We start from the raw sequence: 14,470 nt of genomic DNA on the forward strand, positions 1-14,470 counted from the left end.
CTAAAAAATCCATTCAGAGGGAGTATGTTTCATTATTATGGAAGCAAATAACTATCAAAAAGACAAGTATTCTGAAAAATTGTTATTTGAACGTCTAACGAACTTAGTTTGCAGCAGCATTTGCTGCACAAGCCACTAGTACAAATATAAAATAAAATATAACACAAAATACAGTAATATATGCATATTGTACAATAGGGGATCGTAGCCATCAATGGACCAGCTAACGATTTCTTATTTTATCTAAGAAAGGCAATGGCTAAAAATTCTGTTCATAGGCTTGAACAATTACATTACTAATAAGGAATGATAAAATGAAGTTTCAGGGCTACATCTTATTTATATCTGTTGAAAGATTAGCTCATTTAAAATGCGGCTATTGGCTCAATGAAGACGACAGAGTTCTATGAATGGCGACCATGTTCCCATGAATGGACCAAAAGAAAAAAAAATCTCAAAATAATGTCTACAAATGACAAATCATAACAATGAAGAAACATAGATTCGATTAATGGATGTTGAAGTTACTTTTAATCCAGTTGTAATCGTATTTTGAAACTTAAATCATAAGACATACAGTCTTTGTCATTTCAATGCTTTAAAGTTTTAGGCTATTTCAAATTAGCTAATACATTAGTTGAAAAATGTGAGCATACAACTTTAAATTACATGACAGCAACACAATGAAGTACTTCATTTGTGTAAATTTTTGATAACGTATAAAAATAATTTACAGGTCTGATTCTCTGGTCTGTAGTTTTCCGAGTACAGCTGTGTATTCGATATTAAGAACTACAAAACTTAAGAATGTTTCGTGACATTATTACCATTAAAATGAAATATTATTATAGTTAATGCAACACATAATGGTATACTGATGATATTAAAGTGAAATCTTTTGGGGCCTTAAGTAAGTAGACGTATAGGAAGAAGATTTTTTTATTAGATCTTCATTTCTATAATATACTGAGTATACTATAGTATACTATACTATAATATATATTATTGAAAACTATAAAACTTACGTAACAGCGTGGTCGATCGACGGATGTTGCGTCGACATTTGTTGAGACTATAAATTAAGAATCCCTATAACATCGACATCAATGTGAAGTTTCAATTTTATACACGAGAACGTATAATCTCATAAACTTCTTTCCATCTGACTGTAGATAATTATTTGAAGAGAAATAATATAATGATAACGAGATACTAAGGTTATTGTTATGAACTTAACACTACTTGTATTAAACTTGTAGGATATGTGGAAATCAAACCACAGTATAGAGACCATATGCCATTGTTTAAAACTTCTGTCGTACATAATTTTGACGTACATATAATAGATAAACAATTGATCCTCACTACTTTTCCCGCCAAGAGAGCACCTCCTTCTTCTAGCTATTCATTCATTCATTCATTCATTCATTCATTCATTCATTCATTCATTCATTCATTTTATTCCATAGATCTTACATGAGCAATGAAGCTTTAAGATGTGGAACATGTCAACATTTTACAATATTACAATTACATTTTTACAAATTTTTATGGTTTTACAATTTAGTAATTTTCTACAATTTTTACAATTTTGTACAATTTTTTTTACACTTTTTTTTTTACATTTTGGCGAGATGTAGTGAGATGAGATGAGGTCCGAGGATTCGCCAAAATATTACACGGCATTTGCCTTTTCGGTGGGGGAAACCTCGGAAAAACCCAACCAGGTAATCAAATCAAAGAGGGTAATCAAATCAAAGGGGTTGATGCCAAGGACTCGCTATAGACCATCCGGCTTCAGTCCCACGGCTGGGGAAAACCTCCGAAGAAACCAAAGTCCAAAGGGGGATCCAACCCAAGCCCGAACGCAGCTCCGGATCAGCAGCCCAGCGAGTCTGCCGACTGAGCTACATCGATGGCTCTACTAAAAGTATACAATACATAGCCAATCAGATTATTAAATTTACAAACGCGCAACGATCATTCATAAGTTGAGCTAGGCCCTATATTATAATACAAAACAATTTAATTAAATTTAAGGCATAAACAATTCAACCTGTTGTGATATACAGAAATTGATAATAGGGGAGAGTCGGGTAGTATCGGACATCGGGTAATATCGGACAGTGAGTTTCTTTCATCTACCACACGATGATAGTACCTGATTGATATGGTTACGTTTCTGTGATGTCTCATAGAGAAACGTAACCATGTCAGTCAGGTGCTACCATATGGTGGTAGATAAAAGAAACGCACTGTCCGATATTACCCGATGTCCGATACTACCCGACTCTCCCCTACATATCATGCAAACTACTTCAAATTACAAACACAAGCAATTTATCAGTAGAGCTATATAGATTACTATTCAATTTAAAGCATGTACAATTCATCGCCCAAAACTATACAAATACATACAATACAAAGTAGCATACTTTCATTAAGCTATACAAATTTGTGCAATTAATATCAAGTAGATTAATTCAATTTATAATCATAAACAATTCATCAGTTGAGCTATACATATTACCATTCAATTTACAATAGGTCTATATACAATTCATCAGTAGAGCTACACAGACTAGTAATCATTTTAAGAACATATACAATTCATCAGCCAAACTATACAAACATATACAATGAAATTAGTTCAATTTACAAACTTATTTTCGTTAAGCTATACAATTCATATGAAGTAGATTAATTCAATTTATAAGCTTAAACAATTCATCAGTTGACCTATACAGTATACTATTCAATTTACAGTACATACAATTCATCAGTTATGCTAAACAAAAAATACAATACATAGTAAACAGATTAAGTCAATATGAAAACATATTTTAGTTGAGCTATATAAAATTGTACATGTCATTTAAGTAGAATAATTCAATTCACAAGCAAAAACAATTCATGAATTGTGTAGAAGGTATGAGTATGTAGAAATTTGGTTAATTCTTTTCTGAACCTTTTCTCGTTGTTCTTCAAATCTTTAAGATAATTAGGCAGTGCGTTGAAGACTATGCCTCCGTCTTTCAGTTGCTGACTATAGTAGTCGTGACAGCAGGTTGCAACTTACACGCTTGGCCAACTTATGAGATATAATTATTTGGAAGTGTACGTCAGATTTACGTATCAATAGTATTAATAGAAAATTTTCTGTTAGTGCAGTTTATTTATTCCCTTAAGTGTGTTTTATCTAACAAAGTAATACTGGATGAAAACTTACGTGGTGATCGACACTTCTCTGCAGATCATAGATAAAAGTTCAGATGATGATGCTGATGGTGACGCTGAAGGCAATATAGAGATTGAATATGAAACTTGTGACAATGACAAGGATCTAAGATACAGTAGGAGAGATTGAGAATCACGTAGAAAGCAAGCGAATGGGGAAAGAAGGCAAAAAAACAAGAAAACAGGAAGAAAAAAAGGACGAGGGCGAGGACGAGGACGAGGACGAGGACGAGGACGGTAGACGGCAGACGGGAGAGAGGAGAGGAGAGGAGAAGGAAGAGGGCAGAGGGTAGAGGGCATGAGGGCATGAAGGCAGAGGGGAGAGAGGAGAGGAGAGAAGGCAGAAGGCACGAGGGCAGAGGGCATGAGGGCAGAAGGCATGAGGGCAGAGGGCATGAGGGCACGAAGGCAGAGGGCGTGAGGGCAGGGGGCATGAGTGCACGAGGGCATGAGGGCACGAGGGCATGAGGGCACGAGAGCATGAGGGCACGAGGGCATGAGGGCACGAGGGCATGAGGGCACGAGGGCATGAGGGCACGAGGGCATGAGGGCATGAGGGCACGAGGGCATGAGGGCACGAGGGCATGAGGGCACGAGGGCATGAGGGCACGAGGGCAGAGGGCATGAGGGCAGAGGGCACGAGGGCACGAGGACAGAGGGCATGAGGGCACGAGGGCATGAGGGCACGATGGCATGAGGGCACGATGGCATGAGGGCAGAGGGCACGAGGGCATGTGGGCGTGAGGGCATGAGGGCAGAGGGCAGAGGTCATGGGGCATGGTTGCAGAAGGCATGCGGGCATGAGGGCTTGAGGGCAGTGGAGAGGAGAGGAGAGGAGAGGAGAGGAGAGGAGAGGAGAGGAGAGGAGAGGAGAGGAGAGGAGAGGATATTTTAATAACTCTAACCTACAATCCACAACAACCTGAAATGACTATTCCTTCACTCCCACATGTAAAACCGACTGATCGTTCTGACATTGTTACTTGCTTTTTCACATTGGAACTCAAGAACTGAAGATGTATAGGTTAAATAAAAAGTATTTAGCATGAAGAAAACCATTCAGAGGAGTATGTTTCATTATTATGGAAGCAAATAACTTCCAAAATGTATGGTTATCTTCATTGGAAATACTCGTAAATTTGAAAAAAATTAATTTGAACTTCTAATGAACTTAGTTAGCATTTGCTGCACAAGCCACTAGTTTAAATATAACATATTAAACGATTTATCCTTCTATCAAACACAGATGTTCCCTGGACCAAATGTTCTATTTTAATTATGTACTATTAATACATCCGCCTGCCATAAGAGATGACCATATAGGTCCGGAAAACAATTTTAGAATATACATAAATGGAATAAAGACAAATATTACAATACAATAGGTAGTAATCATAGTACAATATACAATTAAGAAAGTTTAGAAATTTAAACATCATTTAAATGATTATGCAAAATACCTAATGATTTCTTCAAGATATTTAAACAAATATTTGTAATATCTTGGGATGTCATATCATATTGTTTTAAAATGTCAGTAGTATATTATTTATACGCCAATCCGCGGGCACCAAAAAGCAAACTCCTTACCTCCTATGTGTAATCAATTGCATTTTATCTCTTACTCAAGAGAGGAACACATGGGGGGGGGGGGGTATGGCTCGTAACGAATAAAATAATAGCAAAAAAAATAAACAATAAAATCAATAAGAAAAAATATATACAGCAGAGAAACAATAACAGAGAAGAATATAAAAAGCACAATAAAGGGAACAACAAAAAGATGAACAGCACACAGCAGAAATAATAAAAAATAAAATAATAAGAAAACAACAATAACAGTAACAACAAACGATAAGAATATCAGTGCAACAATAACAAAGAAAAACATGAAATAACAATAAATAAACAACATACAAGATTAACAGCAGATAGGATAAGTAATAAAGAATAAATAATAGTAATAATAATAATAATAATAATAATAATAATAATAATAATAATAATATAGAATAACGAAATAACAAATCAGATAAGCAGCAGGTGGCAGAAATAATATGAATAGTAGGTATACAAACAATGAAAGCAACAGCAAACGATACAAACAGCAGACTAACAGCAACAAAAATAATACGACAAAACCAATAATAAAAGCAACAACAAACAATGGAAACAGCAGACCAACAGTAACAAATATAATACGACAAAACCAATAATAAAAGCAACAACAAACAATGGAAACAGCAGACCAACAGCAACAAAAATAATACGACAAAACCAATAATAAAAGCAACAACAAACAATGGAAACAGCAGACCAACAGTAACAAATATAATACGACAAAACCAATAATAAAAGCAACAACAAACAATGGAAACAGCAGACCAACAGCAACAAAAATAATACGACAAAACCAATAATAAAAGCAACAACAAACAATGGAAACAGCAGACCAACAGTAACAAATATAATACGACAAAACCAATAATAAAAGCAACAACAAACAATGGAAACAGCAGACCAACAGCAACAAAAATAATACGACTAAACCAATAATAAAAGCAACAACAAACAATGGAAACAGCTGACCAACAGTAACAAATATAATACGACAAAACCAATAATAAAAGCAACAACAAACAATGGAAACAACAGACCAACAGTAACAAAGAATAACACAACGTAACCAATAATAAAAGCAACAACAAACAATGGAAACAGCAGACTAACAGTAACAAATATAATACGACAAAACCAATAATAAAAGCAACAACAAACAATGGAAACAACAGACTAACAGTAACAAAGAATAACACAACGTAACCAATAATAATAGCAACAACAAACAATACAAACAGCATACTAACAGCAACAAATATAATACGACAAAACCAATAATAAAAGCAACAACAAACAATGGAAACAACAGACCAACAGTAACAAAGAATAACACAACGTAACCAATAATAATAGCAACAACAAACAATACAAACAGCATACTAACAGCAACAAAAATAATACGACAAAACCAATAATAAAAGCAACAACAAACAATGGAAACAACAGACCAACAGTAACAAAGAATAACACAACGTAACCAATAATAATAGCAACAACAAACAATACAAACAGCATACTAACAGCAACAAATATAATACGACAAAACCAATAATAAAAGCAACAACAAACAATGGAAACAACAGACCAACAGTAACAAAGAATAACACAACGTAACCAATAATAATAGCAACAACAAACAATACAAACAGCATACTAACAGCAACAAAAATAATACGACAAAACCAATAATAAAAGCAACAACAAACAATGGAAACAACAGACCAACAGTAACAAAGAATAACACAACGTAACCAATAATAATAGCAACAACAAACAATACAAACAGCATACTAACAGCAACAAATATAATACGACAAAACCAATAATAAAAGCAACAACAAACAATGGAAACAACAGACCAACAGTAACAAAGAATAACACAACGTAACCAATAATAATAGCAACAACAAACTATACAAACAGCATACTAACAGCAACAAAAATAATACGACAAAACCAATAATAAAAGCAACAACAAACAATGGAAACAACAGACCAACAGTAACAAAGAATAACACAACGTAACCAATAATAAAAGCAACAACAAACATACAAACAGCAGACTAACAGCAACCAATATAATACGACAAAACCAATAATAAAAGTAACACAAACAATGGAAACAACAGACCAACAGTAACAAAGAATAACACATCGTAACCAATAATAAAAGCAACAACAAACAATACAAACAGCAGAGTAACAGCAACCAATATAATACGACAAAACCAATAATAAAAGTAACACAAACAATGGAAACAACAGACCAACAGTAACAAAGAATAACATAACGTAACCAATAATAAAAGTTCAACGAGCAATACAAACAGCAGACTAACAGCAACTAATATAATACGACAAAATCGATAATAAAAGCAACAACAAACAATACAAACAGCAGACTAACAGCAACAACTAATAATACGACAAAACCAATAATAGATGTAACAAACAATGGACATACCAGACCAACAATAACAAAGGGTAACAACGTAACCAACAATAAAAGCAATAACAAAAATGTAAACAGTAGACAACGAGAATAAATAATAAGAAACAAGAATGAAAACAACAATATAAACAACAATGAAGAGCATAACAAATGTAACATTAAAAGCAACAACAAACAAGATAAAAAGCAGGTAGAAAAGGCAATAAAGAATAAAATGGAAACTAACAACAATAAAAACTACAGGCATTATAAAGTGCAGAACAACAATGTTTGATTTTAATTTAATTATAGTTTTCTTTTAATTTGATTTACAGTATTCGAGCATAACAAAACAACAATAATAGTAACAAGAAAAAATATAAACAGGCAACAAAAATAATAAAGAATAAAATAACAAACAAAAATAAAATCAACAAGGAACACTAGAAATATCCGAGCAAATATAGCAAAGAAAAACATGACAAAATCAACAATGAAAGCAACAACAAACAATAAAAGCAGTGTACATAAAAAAGAGTAAAATAATAACGAAAAAAAATTAGCAGACAACAAAAATAATAAAAAACAAAATAATAGCAAACGACATAAAACTATCAGAAAGAACAGACAACATTAGTAATATAAATAGAAATAGCCTTACTTCACAGAGGAGTGTTAGTTCAGGGTCTGTCTTCTTCGCAAGGTCGCCAGTCTTAATCAATGTGGAACATTCTGTACAAATCTGACCTGCTTATTGAGTTACCGACCTACAGCTGAACTCACTGTACCTTGAAATTAGTATTCGATAAAGGACAAGGATAAGAGGAATTGTGCGGTTCTACACAACGTCACTGCATGCAAAGTAGTCTATCTCACGATATACTGTACAACCGTCACAGAGGCCGCGGGGGGTCTGCGCCCCAGGAAACCCGAGCTTACTGCAGGCCTAATTATCACAGACAGACATTCCAGTGACACTGAGGTGCCGCGCTCGACATTGTCTGCAATGGGTTCTGCTCGTCTGATCTTCCTGCTCTTGCTGGTGGCGACGGGGGCCAACGCCTTCGGCGAAATTGTAAACTCTATACGGTCAGTAAACGGAAATGCATTTTCAATCTCCATTCTCCACTATCAAGGCTATTGAAACATTTAAAATTGAATAATTTGTCCTAAAATGCTACTGTATTCAATGTAATTTCAATGTGACTATTTTTATTCAATCACAGTCATCTATTCTATTGTTGAAATAATCTTGTCGTACCTAATTCGCAAATGTCTGCATATTGTTGCACCTGATTCGCAGTTGTCTGCATATTGTCGCACCTGTTTCGTAAATGTCTGCATATTGTCGCACCTGATTCGCAATTGTCTGCATATTGTCGCATTTGATTCGCAGTTTTCTGCAAATTGTCGCATCTGATTCGCAGTTGTCTGCATATTGTCGCACCTGATTCGCAAATGTCTGCATATTGTCGCACCTGATTCGCAAATGTCTGCATATTGTTGCACCTGATTTGCAAATGTCTGCATATTGTCGCACCTGATTTGCAAATGTATGCATATTGTCGCACCTGATTCGCAGTTGTCTGCATATTGTCGCACCTGATTCGCAAATGTCTGCATATTGTCTCACCTGATTCGCAAATGTCTGGATATTGCCGCACCTGAATTGCAAATGTATGCATATTGTCGCACCTGATTCGCAAATGTCTGCATATTGTCGCATCTAATTCGCAAATGTCTGCATATTGTCGCACCTTATTCGCAGTTGTCTGCATATTGTCGCACCTGATTCGCAGTTTTCTGCATATTGTCGCATCTGAATCGCAGTTGTCTGCATATTGTCGTATCTGATTCGCAGTTTTCTGCATATCGTCGCATCTGATTCGCAGTTGTCTGCATATTGTCGCACCTGATTCGCAAATGTCTGCGTATTGTTGCACCTGATTCGCAGTTGTCTGCATATTGTCGCACCTGATTCGCAGTTGTCTGCATATCGTCGCACCTGATTCGCAGTTGTCTGCATATTGTCGCACCTGATTCGCAAATGTCTGCGTATTGTTGCACCTGATTCGCAGTTGTCTGCATATTGTCGCACCTGATTCGCAGTTGTCTGCATATCGTCGCACCTGATTCGTAAATGTCTGCATATTGCCGCTCCTGATTCGCAATTGTTCCTGGTTAGTACAGAGATATTTAGAAGGCAGTGACAACTCATCGTCATTGAAACCCTATGTACAAATTAATGAGAAACATCATAATCTCATTATAAACAAGCTACGAAACAACCAATCTACATCTTCATAGTAAAGAATGCCAATTCCAATATATTGTACTTCCAATTACAAAACATAAGGGTGTTTTAAGATCCATATCGAGGACATCATACTAGAAAGGCGTATCAACAAATTTTGCATTATCTAAATGGAACTTTTTTTTACGTTTGAAGACAATTCTTTGATAATTACAATGGACATGAGAATAAATAAAAGGATGTACTTTGTTATGTAGACAAGGTTAAAAAAATCATTTCATATTTCAATGGCTTTAATGTAAACTTGCAGTTTTGTTGATACGCCTTTCTGATATGATGCCAGCGATATTATAAAGTTTCAATCTTTTTTATGGAATTAATATAAGCTACATTAAATGACAACTTTCATTGTAATATAATCATTTCTCTGTTCACTTATTCACTGTAGTTGAGATTCTTAACACTAGAGTCGGCCTGGATATCGTAGTCGTCATAGTGCTGGTCTTTTGTGCTCGAGGTTGCGAGTTCGATCCCGGCCAAGGTCGATGGCATATAAGTATGCTGAACTGCGACAGGATCATGTCAATAGATTTAATGGCATATAAAAGAACTCCTACGGGACACCAGCGACGCTGATATAACCTCGGGAGTTGCGAGTGTCTTTAAATAAACCATAATTTGAAATTTAAAATTTTCTTAACACTAGATGGCAAGTAGAACTGAACTGTGAATAAAAATCAGTACTTCATCTGTAATCCAGATTCTTAACATTAGATGGCAATTAGAAGTGAATCTATACTAATAATAAATCTGTAGCCGAAATTTTTCCGGTAATTTTCGATTTTCAAAAATAATTGGTCCTAACATATATAATTAACCACCCTGAAACCGAAAATCGTTTTTTTGAAAATTTTGTTTGTATGTCTGTCTGTCTGTCTGTATGTTTGTTACCTCTTCACGCGATAATGGCTGAACGGATTTCGATGAAAATTGGAATATAAATTAAGTTCTTTGTAACTTAGATTTTAGGCTATATGGTATTAAAATACATTATTTAAAAGGGGGGTTATAAGGGGGCCTGAATTAAATAAATCGAAATATGTCGCTTATTATTGGTTTTTGTGAAAAATATTACATAACAAAAGTTTCTTTAAAAATAATTTTCGATAAGTTTTATTCCTTGAAAAATTTTGATAGGACTGATATTTAATGAGATAAATGAGTTTTAAAATTAAAATAACTGCCATCTAAGGCCGTGTAATGAATTAAAAAACAAATGACTTCGTCTATAAGGGGCCTTGGACAGCAACAATCGAAAGCTATGAAAGATAGCCTACAGAGAATGCTTCTGTGTTTGTATGAAGGAATATCGGAAGCTAAATTAACCGATTTGTATAATTAATTATTAATTCACCATTGGAAAGTGTAGTTTCTCTAGATGGAGATAATGCTATAATGTTATTACAGTAACTTCTGATATAATATAATATAATATAATATAATATAATATAATATAATATAATATAATATAATATAATATAATATAATATAATATAATATAATATAATATAATATAATATAACATAATATAATATAATATAATATGTTATGTAATGTAATATTATATAATTTAAGTTATTTGAAGGGTTCAGAACCATAGTGGGCCAAGCGCCATTTACTGAATACGTAGAAAACAAGTGTTAAAATTAAGTTATTACCATAATTCAATGGAAACCTGTAACAAGTAAAATAAAATACACACATTAAATCTAAATTATGTCAATCTTCATTAAACTATGGATGCATGTAATAAAAATTAAGAAACATGTTAAAGGAATTGTCATTGCACCAAATGAGTGTCTCTGGACCAAAATGATCGCATTTTAATTATTTGGATGCAATTTAAATTAAGTAACATATTAAACGATTTATCCTTCTATCAAACACGAATGTTCCCTGGATCAAACGTCCTATTTTAATTATGTAATTACTTTATATTTATTTCTAACGGGTGCAGCGGAGCGCACGGGTACGGCTAGTTGTGAATAAAAATCTGTACTTCATCTGTAATGCAGATTCTTAACACTAGATGGCAAGTAGAACAGAATTGTGAATAAAAATCTGTACTTCATCTGTAATCCAGATTCTTAACACTAGATGGCACTAGATGGAACATAACAAGTTGGATATGCAAGTAAATTACACTAAATAAAAACGTGTTATTATTTTTATTTTATTAATACTGTTTATATTGTTTATTGAATATTCTATTCATCACAAGGTCTTAGCCAATATCAGTCGTGGTATTACTTATGAAAATTCCAGTGTAACATTTTTCAGCCAATCACTGAACTTACTGATGTTCAGTCGATCAATGAAAATCGAACTGCTTTGATGGTTTTTATGTTGTTCACAACTAATAATTTCTGTTACAAACACATGATTAAAATCCACAGAAATATAGGCTACATATAAGTAAATCACAATATATTTTTAAAGATACACGACTACCAAAGGACGGTGTAATTGAATTTAACTTTTCTAGAAGGACATAAGTCATCATTTTTGACATTTTCATTTTTATCGTAGTTTCGATAGTATGTTACATAACCCATCGTGTTTGTTTGAAATGACGGCAATAACATTGGCGTTGTCTTGTTAGAGGCAAATTAAAATCACACTTTGTTTTAAATGGGCGGTAGTCTTTGACATGGACCGTTTTAAAACTACAGTTGATTCTCCTAAGTTCGATTGAACGGAATTTAAATTTCAGTCCAACAAGGGTAGTGGGTGTGGCAGGTGAAATGAATACAAATTCTTATTAGTTATCCATCAACGAATACAGCACTGTACTTGCATTTCCTGCCCGCCCCGAGACTTGTGTATGCGCTTCTAGTACCACAGTGGGTTTCGACAGTTCCGTCTCACAAACGGCACAGTTCTCAAATAGAAAAAGAAGAGTTAATTAATTTAAAATCAGTGATTAAATATGGATGTCCTAATTAATAAAATATTCTGTTTTCCTTTAACTTTGGAAAACAGACGTAGGAAAACTAGAATAACATCATTGTATAGAGCACATCTAGGTCAGAAAGCATGGGTAGACATAACGGCTCGGTTAGAAAAGCCAACGTACTATGTAGGAACGATCATGATTTTAAAATCAAATGTAGGAAACAGAAAACGGATGTAGGTAAATTCTCATTTTTAAATAGAACTATAAATTATTGGAATGACCTACCTGCAGCGGTCTTTGAGGGCTGTCCTTCCTTAAGGAGATTCAAGAATAATTTAAAGACTTGTGTATAAAGTGCAAATTAAAATTAAGGTGACATTCAACATTTAATTTTTTAAGGTGACATGTATTTATCTAGCCTGACGAGTTTACTTCCTTGGTTTGAATTGTAAATTATTTAAAAATAGCGTGTAAGAGGGCCTTAGACTAGAAATATTTAGTTTAAATGTAGTTCTGTTTATAAGTATGCATAAGAATGCAATTATTTGACTTATTTGAACTGTTGTATCAGTGAAGCGAGGTGAGTCAGTGAAGTTATGGTTTTACAGTGCAGTGAATAGTTCCGATCAGTGATAATTTATAGCGTCAATGAAATGTGTTCTATAGTGTCAGTGAAATGTGTGCTGACGTGTCAGTGAAATGCGTCATAGTGCCACTACAGGGAATGAGATGAGAGTAAAGTGAAAGGCTATTGAAACTTATGTAGGGCCTATACATAATTATGTAGGTTGTGTTGTAAAATTCGGTGTTTTATTTTATGTTTTATTATTATTGTGTTAAATTGTATTGTGTATTCTTATTGTATTGTGTATAAAATTGTATATGTGTTGTAAATTGTATTATGTATTGTAAATTTTATTGTGTATAGCTTATCATTTTAACTGTGTATTGTTAATATTGTATATACCACTGCCACCGGGTGCTTGCCCACTTGCAGTGTAAATAAATACATACATACAACAAAAGTATCACTACAAGACACAGAACCAATTCCCTTTCAAATGATAAACCCATTTCTTAGTGCCCATATAAGGCCCGTAACACACTTGAAGAGTTTTCGCTAGCTAGAAATGTGATGCGAGAAAGAAGCGAAAAGCCTTCCTCCACACACTTGGCGAGTTCTCGATATCATAGATCACAGCTATGATCATCTATGCACTGCCTTCATGCAGAAAGCATTTTTCTGATTATAGTAATCACTCGTTGGGGGAAATATTATAGGTATTGTCGTACTTAAATATATAACCTGTAAGTATATTGTCGTACTTTACAAATTACATACGAACGTTGAATCTGAGTATTCAGATGATAAGGAAATGGAGTAACATGAACATATTTTGTTAATGAAAAGAAAAAGTAGGCCTAAAATTAAAGCCAGAAATATCTGAAAATCACATTGTACTTACGAAGATAAGGGCGAGTTTTGGGCACTGGTTTCGATTTGAATGATGATACGTTTAGGCGTTATTTCAGGTTGAATGGACCACAGTTTTTTGCCATTCATGATATGATAGAGGATTCTTTGCTATGTTCTGATTAAAATTATGTAAACTGTTAAAACATATAGATACATTATTTCAAATGTTTAATTAATATTATTAAATCTCATCAAAATAAAATATAGCCCTATTTATTGTCAGATAATCTGATATTTGTCTCCAGATTTCTTCTTTAAGTTTCGTGTTTTTATAGTTTTCATCCCGTGTATCATATAAATAGGCCTACGGGTGCATCGTATAAGTTCGTTAAGTTTCTGACTGCAATTATCAGCCATCTTTCCTCATTTTCAAATGAAAACAATACAATTCATCGCCACATGTGATATCTTTTTCTACATTCAATCGTCATAAAGAGTAAAAATGTCAAACATCTTTGATAAATGTGTCAAGAAAATTCGCCGAGCTATCGATTC

At 33.9% G+C, this 14,470-nt stretch overlaps 1 protein-coding gene across 1 annotated transcript in view; it reads left to right on the top strand.

The window, feature by feature from the left end:
• Positions 1-3,389: 3,389 nt before the first annotated feature.
• Positions 3,390-14,470, top strand: part of LOC138698985 (lysosomal aspartic protease-like) — a gene marked incomplete at its 3' end in the record, with an annotated part of 58,698 nt that continues 47,617 nt past the window's right edge. The window contains 2 exon segments of the mRNA XM_069825172.1: positions 3,390-3,474; positions 8,188-8,377. Of these exon segments, the coding sequence (XP_069681273.1) occupies positions 3,390-3,474; positions 8,188-8,377 (275 nt within the window).

Source organism: Periplaneta americana, chromosome 4, assembly GCF_040183065.1.
Source record: "Periplaneta americana isolate PAMFEO1 chromosome 4, P.americana_PAMFEO1_priV1, whole genome shotgun sequence".
NCBI classification, from domain to species: domain Eukaryota; kingdom Metazoa; phylum Arthropoda; class Insecta; order Blattodea; family Blattidae; genus Periplaneta; species Periplaneta americana.